At 47.7% G+C, this 11,819-nt stretch overlaps 1 protein-coding gene across 2 annotated transcripts in view; it reads left to right on the top strand.

Annotated features, from left to right (window-relative positions):
- The first annotated feature begins 2,253 nt into the window (after nucleotides 1-2,253).
- Nucleotides 2,254-11,819, top strand: part of ATL3 (atlastin GTPase 3) — a 46,507-nt gene continuing 36,941 nt past the window's right edge. The window contains exon 1 of one of the 2 annotated variants that reach the window (XM_030917984.1): nucleotides 2,254-2,851. Coding sequence is in view for 1 of the 2 variants with exons in the window: in XM_010376688.2 (XP_010374990.2) it covers nucleotides 3,164-3,209 (46 nt within the window). In the remaining variant the exon portion in view is untranslated. Of the gene's footprint in view, nucleotides 3,210-11,819 lie in introns of both variants that reach the window. The other variant, XM_010376688.2, reaches the window with a different exon arrangement.

The following is an 11,819-nucleotide window of genomic DNA, read 5'->3' as shown; positions in this document are numbered from 1 at the left end:
GCATAGCACATGACTCAATTCAGAGTGAGATGGCTGAAGGCAGGCTGTAATCAGCATCGTCAATATTTGGCACTTTCAGTGTCCACTGTTTTGATGACCCTGGATATTTGAGAAGGAAATAACAACAAAATGTGTTTCTCATTTACAGTGGTTGCTTTCTAAGTTGTGACTAATCCTTAAGTCCACCTATAATTTGTACTGTTTTATTCCAAATGTCAAAAGCTGCTACAAGGTATGGGGAAGGCTGATGTGCTAACATTGACCTTGATACCTTGATGATGTAATATTGAGACATATATCAGTATTTGCTGTTCACTTCCTGAGAAGTTGGATTTCAGTGAGTGTCTGGGAAGTCCTTAAAATAAACTAGAGTATTTTGTTCAATAGTAAAAATTACGTATTTAATATTAAAGGAACCAGAAAGTGAGTGAGCAGTGTTAGATGTAACATATATCTTCTTCATCCATTAATTCAATGGATATTTCAGTCTCTATTATCTGCCAGCAGTATTTAGGGACTGGGGATATACTAGTGAACAAAATAGACAAAAATTCCTATCTGTTTGGAACTTACATTCTAGTGGGAAGAGACAAACACAATGAAAGGTAAAACATAAGTCAGATAGTAGTATGAAGTCTTTCTTTTTTTGAGATGGAGTCTTACTCTTTCTCCCAGGCTGTAGTGCAGTGGTGCTATCTCCACTCAATGCAACCTCTCCTGCCTCAGTCTCCTGAGTAGCTGGGATTACAGGCGTCTGCCACCATGCCTAGCTAATTTTTTGTATTTTTAGAAGAGATGCGGTTTCACAATGTTAGCGTGGCTGGTCTCAAACTCCTGACCTCAGGTAATCCACCCGCCTTGGCCTCCCAAAGTGCTGGGATTACAGGCGTGAGCCACCACGCCTGGCCAAGTAGTATGAAGTCTTTTGGAGAAAAGGAATTCAGGGAAAAGGAGCAGAGAATGCTGGGATGTGTGTGCAATTTTTTTTTTTTTTAAGATGGAGTTTTGCTCTTGTTGCCCAGGCTGGAGTGCAATGGTGCCGTCTCGGTTCACTGCAACCTCCACCTCCTGGGTTCAAGCAATTCTCCTGCTCAGCCACTGGAGTAACTGGGATTACAGGCATGCGCCACTCCGCCTGGCTAATTTTGTATCTTTAGTAGAGATGGGGTTTCTCCATGTTGGTCAGGCTGGTCTCGAACGCCCACGACCTCAAGTGATCCACCCGCCTCGGCCTTCCAAAATGCTGGGATTACAGGCCTGTGTGTGCAATTTTAAATTCTCACACAGTGTGCTGCAATTGTGACAAGACATTGATTTTTGGCCCCTCCTTTCCTTCTGGGCATGTCACATCCTGTAGGTCCCGCCTTCTGCACATCCAGTGTGAAACTTCAGTAAACACTTGCCCTGATATTCACTTCTTGTCTCTTGCTGGCCCAAGTTGGCCTAGATCTAACTTAGATTACATTTAAAGCATGGAAGAGGGTATATTCAACAATGTTGAGAATTTGGGGAGAATTAGAAGTGGCAGGAGAAAGGATATCAAACAGGACCTCTTTAGGTAGAATCATCTTGACCTCTTCACCTTTGGCCTAATCACTCTGCAAACAGAAAGTAGCTCAATGGGCTTGGCAGGGTCTAGAAGTAGCAGGAAGGAGGTTCTGGGTAGGTTACAATGATTAAGGCAGAGACAGAAATAAGAAAGTGGAATAATTTGTTGACTGTATGAAGCAATGGTGACGTTAAGAGTTGGCGGTTGGGGGTCGGGGTTGAGGGATAGATGCTTTAGCTTCCTGTAAGCTCCACCAGCAACTTATCTCCAAGACAACCACTTCTACTTCCAACAAATCCAGAGACCAATATTCTTCAATTGTGGCAAACGACATTTTCTCAATTACATGTTAAGTGTGAATAACAGTATTTTCAGAGTATCTTCTTTTGTATCAATCTACCCACACAGTTTAAGGAAAAGTGTGCTTGGAAAGGCAGTTTCAAAACAAGCTCCTGTAACCTGAGGTTTACAAAAGATGGTCATGGCTTAGGCTGGATAAAGCCAGTAGAAGAGGTCTCACCAGACTTTATTTTTTTAAGACAGTCTCGTTCTGTCGCCCAGGTTGGAGTGCACTGGCGCGATCTCGGCTCACAGCAACCTCCGCCTCCTGGGTTCAAGTGGTTCTTGATCCTCGTGCCTTAGCCTTAGTAGCCGGGATTACAAGCTTGCGCCACCAAGCCCAGCTAATTAGCTGTATACTTTGTAGAGACGAGGTTTCACCACGAACTAGCCGAGGTTGGTCTCGAACTCCAGAGCCCAAGCAATCCTCCCACCTCGACCTCCCAAAGTGCGGGGATTACAGGCGTGAGGCACCGCGCCCGACCGGACTTCTCACATTAGCTATCAGAGCGGTGATGGTGCGCATCTGCCATGGCCAGGGACAGGAACATAGGGAGATGACAGTAAAGGTGGTAATGAAGTCACGGCCACCTGCTCTTATGAAGTCAAAATCATTAAAGACCCAGTGACGTTGATGCCATCCAGGATTGAGACCTCTCTTCTGCCCATCTGTGGTCACGGGCCTAGTTAAACACCCAAGCCGTCACCCACACTGGGGGTTCCAGGAAAAAGCCTCGGCCTGGGGCCTGGTCTGCACGCTAGGCGCGGGCCGCGGCTCGCTAGAGGAGTCGAGCCAGCCCGCCCCTTCTCGCACGGCCTGCTGGGAGTTGTAGTTCAGTCGTCGGAGAACCGCGCCAAGTCCCGCCCCAGATGAGTGCGCAGTATGGGGACCGCCGGCCGGGACCCAGTGAGCGCGGGACTACAATTCCCAAAGGAGCGTAGCAGCCGACGCCCCGCCAAAAGGTAGCCGGCGGCTCGCTTCGCGCACACACGCGGCGGGCGGTGGCGGGATTCTGCCGCGTGCGCTTTCCCGCCCCGCCTCGCCTCGCCTCGCCTCGCCTCGTCCTGCGTTCGTCACGCCTCTGTCTGTCCGTTGGGCCACGCCGACCGCCCTACGCTCGCTCCGTCGCGGCTCCGCGCGCCCCACCTTCTCGCTAGTTTTTTCTAGAGCACAGGCTCCGCCCGTTTCCCGCTTCCAGGGCCCGGTTCTTTCCCGCCCCCACCCGTCTTTCTCCTCTGCACCCCTACTGCTTCTGCTTTGAAGGCGGAGGCTCCATGTTGTCCCCTCAGCGAGTGGCAGCAGCTGCCTCGAGAGGAGCAGGTGAGGCGCCGATTTTCCCCGGATCGCCCCGCGGTCACCCCCTCCGCCCTCCCAGCTGTAGCTCTGAGAAGAACCCCCGCCCGCGCCGCCGCCCTTCCTCGTCCCGGGGCTCGGACCGCGCGTCCCTCGCCGGGGTCCCTTGGCTTCCCAGTTTGTTGCCGGGGGCTCCTCTTCGGGCCCGGCTGGTCAAGCGAGGGCGGCGCCTTCCTTAGCTTTCGGCTGGGGGGGGCCGCCGTCAGGGCTCGGGCCGGGGCGCCTCCTGGGGCTTTTCCAGCTCCTCCTCTGGGCTGCAGCTGCCCCTGGGCGGCCCGAGGGCCGGTGGTCCCCGTGGGCGGTGTCCGGAGCTTTCGGCTCCGCAGAGCCCCGCCCTGGGCAGAGCCGGGCGCCCCGGGGCGCTGCCCCTCCGTGCCTGGGCACTCAGCGCCCTCTCGGGTCGGGAAGTCGGGGCCCGGATGGAGCGGGAAGGTGGATGCTGGTTTATTTGGCCTTTCTGGAAGTGCAGGAAGGCTGCGAAGTGTCTTGGAAGCTTTATGTTTAGCCTAACGACCTTGAGGCACTCACCACAAGTATTAGGAAAGTTGGTTTTCAACCCACACTTAACGCTGTAAAGAATTGGCCTAAATTGGTTTTTAGTAAGTTAGTGCATTTGGCACGGTACGTTGTTCTTTTCCTTTCCTGAATACATGAAATGTAGTGAAAGTATTAAGTAAAAACCAAATAAGGAGTCACCGTGTATTCATGGATCTGATTTAGTCTGTCATTTTACTTGGCTTTATTCTAGTGTAATGTGTGTGCTGTTGAAATGACCGTTTCACTTGCGAAATCGAAGGGCAAAAAGGAAAAGAACAGTGAAGAATTTTTAAATAAGTCTCAGTTCTCAAATTCAAATATGAGGCAATGCAACGTTTTGTGAAAGTCTTAGAATTACGGACCAAAAATGTACGATTTCACATATTGGCTTACTTTTGGAGATTTAAGAAGCATAACCTACGAAGTACTAATCCCTGTAAAGAATTTAGCATTGCAACATAGGTACTGAAATTCAAATTACTGCCTTTTCTTCCCCCGGTTCCCACAGAGATTAGCTTGTACTCCAGAAATTCCTGTTGCCACTTTAACACCTGAGAACAATTTGTTGAGAAGGATCTCAGTATTGCAGTAGTCCAGCACATTATTTTATTTTATTATTGTTTTTTGAGACAGAGTTTCGCTCTTGTCACCCAGGCTGGAGTGCAATGGCGCGATCTCGGCCGACTGCAGCCTCTACTTCCTGGGTTCAAGCAATTCTCCTGCCTCAGCCTCCCGAGTAGCTGGGATTACAGGCGTCCTCCACCGTGCGCGGCTATGTTTTTTTTTTTTTTTTGAGACGGAGTTTCGTTTTTGCTACCTAGGCTGGAGTGCAGTGGCACAGTCTTGGCTCACTGCACCCTTCGCCTCCTGGGTTCAAGCAATTCTCCTGCGTCAGCCTCCCCACTAGTGGGATTATAGACATCCGGCACCAGGCCCGGCTAATTTTTTGTATTTTTAATAGAGACGGGGTTTCACCATGTTGGCCAGGCTGGTCTTGAACTCCTGACCTCAGGTGATCCACCCGCCTCGGCCTCCCAAAGTGCTGGGATTACAGGCGTGAGCCACTGTGCCCGACCCATTATTTTGTTAGCCACAGTTTACTACCTCATTGTAGTAGAATTCATGAAATAGGAGAAATAACAAGAGGATAGATGTGGTGATGTGACTAGCTTAATTTTCTTTTTCCTTTTCTTGTTTTTGGTTAGACGGAGTTTTGCTCTTTTGCCTAGGCTGGAGTGCAATGGCGCGATATCTGCTCATTGTAACCTCCGCCTCCCAGGTTCAAGCGATTCTCCTGCCTCAGCCTCCCAGGTAGCTGGGATTACAAGCGCCCACCATCGTGCCCGGGTAATTTTTGTATTTTTAGTAGGGAGGGTTTCACCATGTTGGCCAGGCTGGTCTTGAACTCCTGACCTCAGGTGATCCGTCCAGCTCGGCCTCCCAAAGTGCTGGGATTGCAGGTGTGAGCCACCGCGCCTGGCCCAGTTGCGTGGTATTTCGACTGTTAGAACACGTTAGATATATTTCACAGTTGAATTATGTTAACAGATGAGAAGATAGGCTTTCCTGGTATAGTAGGTGCTAATTAGGAAATCCTTACTTGGGCGGGAGCTGTGGCTTACTCCTGTAATCCCAGCATTTTGGGAGCTGAGGCAGGTGAATAACCTGAGGTCAGGAGTTCAAGACCAGCCTGGCCAACATGATGAGACCGGCCCTCCTCCCCCCTCCCCCCAGTGAAAAAGTTAAAAAAGAGTTAGCCAAGGTGGTGTTGCAGGCCTGTAGTTCTGGCTACTCAGGAGGCTGAGGTGAGAGGATGGAGTGAGCCTAGGAAGCTGGCTGCAGTGAGCCTTCTTTTTTGTTTTTTGTTTTTTTTGCGGTGAGCCTTGTTCTTGCCACTGCACTCCAGCCTAGGCAACAGACTGAGACCTTGTCTCAAAAAAAAAAAAAAAAAAAAAAAAGGAACACAGCTAATTAAAACCTTTGGTGGCATTCTTATGCTTAGGAAAGAGATACAAAATTGTTGTTGAGCTCATTCTATTAGAAAGATTGTTTTTCCTCCGCTTGTGGTATAGCCTGGCATCATTTTCAGATTCAGCCCTCTCCTTGGATTTTCTGAATCTTCAGTACCGTTTAGTCATAGATAATTTTTGTAAATGTATGAAGCATTACACAATCCTTAGTCAACAAAAAAAAATATGGTTTTGTTCAGCCTTCGGTGCTAAGGCGAAAAGATTTTCTACAACAGACAAATATAAAATTTGCCCAGTATTCTGGTTAATTGGATTTAAATAGTACTTTCACCGAAACAGCCTTAAGCATATTGCAGTGTATCTACTGGTGCAATCACTGCCTTAAGACAAAACGGTATGTAGAAGCTCCCACCCCTCCACCACCCAGAAGGAGCCACACCCAGCAGTTCTGGAGTTGGCTAAGGTGTTAGTATACTTATCTTGCCTGTGATGATGTTTTCTCTGGTTTTGTCTGTTGGTTAGAAACCTTAAAGACTGGCAGCAAGAACAAGGCATGAAAATGGTATGTCTCTGTTTTGGGTGTGTTGCTCTTGCCCTTTAGAGAATATGATATTTTATAAGGAGACTAGAAAACTCAGATCATAACTTTACCCTGAGTCATACATGAATCTACTCAGCAAAGTGTTTCTGTGACTGGTTACTTTGTTTTCAGAACTCTTTGAATGGTAAGGATGAGTGCCAAGACTGGCTCTACTCAGTGGTTCTTAACCTACGGTAATATTGCCTCTTCCTGCCCCTGGAGCATTTGGCAATGGCTGGAGACATTTTTTGGGTGTTAGAACCTGTTGTGGGGAATGTTACTGGTATCTAGTAGGTAGAGTCGAGGTATGCTGCTCAATAGCCTGTAGTGCGTAGGATAGTCCCCCACAACAGTTGTGCAGCCCTGGTGTCAATATGTCGGTAGTGCCGAGGTTGAGAAACCCTAGTCTACACTGTCAGTTTTTTGTTTGTTTGTTTTTTTTTTTGAGGCAGAGTCTCGCTCTGTCACCCAGGCTGGAGTGCAATGGTACGATCTCGGCTCACTGCAACCTCCGTCTCCCAAGTTCAAGCGATTCTCCTGTTTCAACCTCCGGAACAGCTGGGACTACAGTCATGCACCACCACTCTTGGCCAGTTTTTTTGTATTTTTAGTAGAGACAGGGTCCACCATATCGGTCAGGCTGGTCTCAAACTCCTGGCCGCAAATGATCCATCTGCCTTGGCCTCCAAAGTGGTGGGTTTACAGGTGTGAGCCACTGCACCCGGCCCACTTCTCAGGAATCCTAAACTCTTGGGAGGCTGAGGTGGGAGAATCACTTGAACCTGGGAGATGGAGGTTGCAGTGAGCAGGGATGATGCCACTGCTCACCAGCCTGGGCAACAGAGCAAGAATCTGTCTCCAAAAAAAAAAAAAAAAAACCTTCTAATTATTATACAAAGATTTTCAACATTTTCTACATACTTGAATTGATGACTGATAGAATATTATCATGAACTGTTTACAACAATGGAGTAGTGCCCATTATCTGAGGGGAATACATTGTAAGGCCCCCAGTGGATGCCTGAAACTGCTGATGGCACTGAGCCCTGTATATACTATGTTGATGGATGAGAAGGCTACTAAGTAACTAATGGGCATGGTAGTGTATAAAGTGTGGACATTTTGGAAAAAGGAATGATTCATGTCCCAGGCAGGATAGCACAAGATTTCATCATGGTACTTAGAACTGCATTGCAATCTTAAGACTTATGAATTGTTTATTTCTGGAATTTTAAACATAGGTTGTAAAGTCACATAAATACATATGAATGACAGATGTGACTGTGGTCCAGCTGCAGCTTTGTGTCTGTGCAAAAATACCGCATGTTATCCATATTCATGCAATGTGATATAGCATTAACTGTTGTTGCAGTGTGCAGAATTAGACCTTGGAAAATAATTGCTTCTCTAAAGGGACAAGGCATGTAAGGTTGCCACGTACAGCTATTTTTAGTACCCTCCCGGCAGACTAGATCTCCAGAGTTTAAGATTTCTGACAAGTGGACTGGGCACGGTGGCTCACACCTATAATCCCAGCACTTTGAGAGTCTGAGGTGGGAAGATTACCTGATTACACAGTGCACGATCCATCCCCTTCAGCCTCCCAAAGTGCTGGGATTACAGGCATGAGCCACCGCACCTGGCTAGCACTTGACTCATTTTACTGATGAAACTGAAAACTAGACATGTCCAGGATCACACAGGTTGTTAGTGGTAGAGCTAGAACAGGAACTTGTGTTTTGAGTCCTAAATTCATTTATTTCCACAGGTTAATTCTGAGAGTAAGCAGGTGAATCTATCCCTTAGGCAGTTGTACATTTAGACTAAATGCAGGTTAGAGATCTGTGAAGTTGTATCATCCAAGTAGAGGGTAGGCCGGGCACGGTGGCTCACGCCTGTAATCCAGCACTTTGGGAGGCTGAGGCGGGTGGATCACCTGAGGTCAGGAGTTCGAGGCCAGCCTGGCCAAGGTGGTGAAACGCCACCTCTACTAAAAATAAATCAGGTATGGTGGCGGGTGCCTGTAATCCCAGCTACTCAGGAGGCTGAGGCAGGAGAATCGCTTGAACCCAGGAGGCAGAGGTTGCAGTGAGATGATATTGGGAGGCTGAGGTGGGAGGATTGCCTGAGCCCCGTAGGTCCAGGCTGCAGTGAACCATGATTGTACCACTGCTCCTTTAGCCTGTGCAACAGAGTGAGACCCAGCCTTAAAAAAGGTGTAATATATAAGCAGTTCCGTTTAACTTGCATTATTGGTGGTGTGTACAGCTCAAAATAATTCTTCCTTTTTTTTTTTTTTTGAGACGGAGTCTTGCTCTGTTGCCCAGGCTGGAGTGCAGTGGCCGGATCTCAGCTCACTGCAAGCTCCGCCTCCCGGGTTCACGCTATTCTCCTGCCTCAGCCTCTGGAGTAGCTGGGACTACAGGCGTCCGCCACCTTGCCCTGCTAGTTTTTTTGTATTTTTTAGTAGAGACGGGGTTTCACCATGTTAGCCAGGATGGGCTTGATCTCCTGACCTCGTGATCTGCCCGTCTCGGCCTCCCAAAGTGCTGGGATCACAGGCTTGAGCCACCACGCCCGGCAATTCTTCCTTATATAGGCCCAAATCCAAGGAGCACTGTCAGTGAACAACATCTTTTTTTTTTTTTTTTTTTTTTTTTTTTTTGAGACAGGGTCTTGCTCTGTTCCCCTGATTGGAGTGCAGTGGTTGACTCACTGCAACCTCTGCCTCCCAGATTCAAGTGATACCAAGTAGCTGGGATTACAGGCGCTTTACCCCATGCCTGGTTATTTTTTGTATTTTTAGTAGAGATGGGGTTTCTCCCTGTTGCCCAGGCTGGCCTCGAACTCCTGTTCTCAGGTGATCCGCCTGTCTTGGCCTCCCAAAAGTGCTAGGATTATAGGCGGGACTTCCCATGCCTGGCCAACAAGATCTTTTTAATCTGGTGGATGTTGATAATCATGCTTTTATTACTGGTTTGAAGAGAAATGCAGAATCACCCCAGCTTTTCCAACTAAACAGAGCCTGGTTCCCTTCCTTTATTCTTGGGTACTGTGCTACAGGGAGAGGAAGAGATGAGTGAGGGCTTTTCCCCCACCAGCTGTCCTCAGTAGTCTTCAGCTTCTCTTGAATTGCAGTTCACCGTACACAACTGTATACATTCTTCTTTTTTTTTTTTTTTTGAGATGGAGTCTCAGTCTTTCACCTAGACTGGAGTACAATGGTACAATCTCGGCTCACCGCAACCTCCGCCTCCCGGGGTTCAAGCGATTTTCTTGCCTCAGCCTCCTGAGTAGCTGGGATTACAGGCATGTGCCACCACACCCAGCTAATTTTGTATTTTTAGTAGAGACGGGGTTTCTCCATGTTGGTCAGGGTGGTCTCGAGCTCCTGACCTCAGGTGATCTGCCCGCCTCAGCCTTCCAGTGTTGGGATTTACAGGCGTGAGCCACCGTGCCCAGCCTCAACTGTATACATTCTTATCATTGGATTATCCCATCTTGTAACCACATAATTTTTACCTTCCGTGTCTACTGCTCTACCAATGCCACTTGCATACTTTGGGTTGTAACCTTCCACTGCATCATGGTACATGTCATTCATTCATTTTACAGTAGTTTGTTGGCCGGGAGCAGTGGCTCACGCCTGTAATCCCAGCACTTTGGGAGGCTGAGGCAGGCGGATCGCAAGGTCAGGAGTTTTAGACCAGCCTGGCCAATATGGCGAAACCCTGTCTCTACTAAAAATACAAAAATTAGCCAAGCGTGGAGGCGCATGCCTGTGGTCCTAGCTGCTCAGGAGGCTGAGGCAGAGGAGTCGCTTGAACCCGGGAGGCGGAGGTTGTGGTAACCTGAGATTGCACCACTGCACTCCAGCCTGGGCAACAGCGAGACTCCGTTTCAAAAAAAAAAAAAAATACAATAGTTTATTGTATGTGCTGTGTGTCATTACATTCACATTGCTCAGTACACTTTTTTTTTTTTTTGAGACAGTTTCGCTCTGTCGCCCAGGCTGGAGTGCAATGGCACAATCTTGGCTCACAGCAACCTCTGCCTCCTGGGTTCAAGCTATTCTCCTGCCTCAGCCTGCCGAGTAGCTGGGATTACAGGCGCCTACCACCACGCCCAGCTAATTTTTTATATTTTTGGTAGAGACAGGGTTTCACCGTGTTGTCCAGGGTGGTCTTGAACTCCTGACCTCAAGTGACCCACCTGCCTCGGCCGCCCAAAGTGCTGGGATTACAGGCGTGAGCCACCGTGGCTGGCCTTGCTCAGTAAACTTTTAGTAGTGACATAGATAAAGCAAAACTGGTATGATGAACTTAATTGTAAAGTCCTAGAAGACTGTTGTGTCGGCTACTAGGCTTGGCTGTATTTGGCAGAGCCTCCAAATAAGTGATTTAAGCAAGGTAGGCATTTATTTTTCTTTCACATAGAAGTGAACCAGTATGGCAGTTCTGCTACTTGAAATCTGACCTCTCTTGTTTCTCCAGCATTCCTGGGGTGTTGCCCTCGTATGCCTGGCGCAAGGTGATTCACTCCCACTTTTACATCCAGCCAGCAAGCAGGGGGAAAACGCCTGATCTGGAAGTTGTGTGCGTCTGTCATTTCCAGTCACTTCCCATTGGTCAGAATTTAGTCACCTGGTCATATCCTAGCTATAAATTTGGGTTGGAAATGTCTTTCTTCTGGGTAGTTGTATGTCCAGCTAAAAATCTATTATATAGCAGGAGGGAGAAATTAATATTGGGGGAACAACCAGACATCTCTGTCACAATCGAGACTTTGTTTTGTCTTTCTTTGAGTGCTACACAGTACTTAACACTGTGGCTTTATCCCTGAAGTCTGAGTAAATTCTTCTCATTAGTTCTTTGTGTGAAAGACTGAAGGTCTTTGGATCTTGGATTTACCTGCTGCTGGGACAATAACCCCAAGAGATTATTCCCAGAAATGTTTCCTTTTTAATCCAGGCAATAACAGGATAGAAAAGTATTAGTATACATTGATTACAATGATAGCATGACATTTAACCTATATTTATAACTTGTTTCCTAATAGTCTGTAAAAACTTAAAAAGGAGGAAGAAGCCAGGCACAGTGGCTATCATTGACATCCACGGTGGCCTATCATCCCAGCATTCTGGGAGGCTGAGGTGAGAGGATCACTAGAGCCCAGGAGTTTGAGACTAATGTGGGCCACATGAGACCCCCGTCTCTACAAAAAAATTAAAAAATTAGCCAGTGATGGTGGCATACACCTATAGTCCCAGCTACTCTGGCGGCTGAGGTGGGAGAATCACTTGAACCCAGGAGTTTGAGACTGCAGTAGGGCAGGATTGTACCACTGCATTCCAGCCTGGGTGCCGGAGCAAGATACTGTCTCAAAAAAAAAAAAAAAAAGTGCGAAGAACCCTTTTGTTGCTATCTGATACTATAAATGTAAAAAGTGAGCAGCAATTCCAGTGGCTTAAAGGGGAGAGAGTCTTGCAGT

This window comes from Rhinopithecus roxellana, chromosome 15, assembly GCF_007565055.1.
Source record: "Rhinopithecus roxellana isolate Shanxi Qingling chromosome 15, ASM756505v1, whole genome shotgun sequence".
In the NCBI taxonomy this organism is placed as follows: Eukaryota; Metazoa; Chordata; class Mammalia; order Primates; family Cercopithecidae; genus Rhinopithecus; species Rhinopithecus roxellana.
Note: the sequence above shows the minus strand (reverse complement) of the source record. Positions and strands in the feature narration are given on the sequence as shown.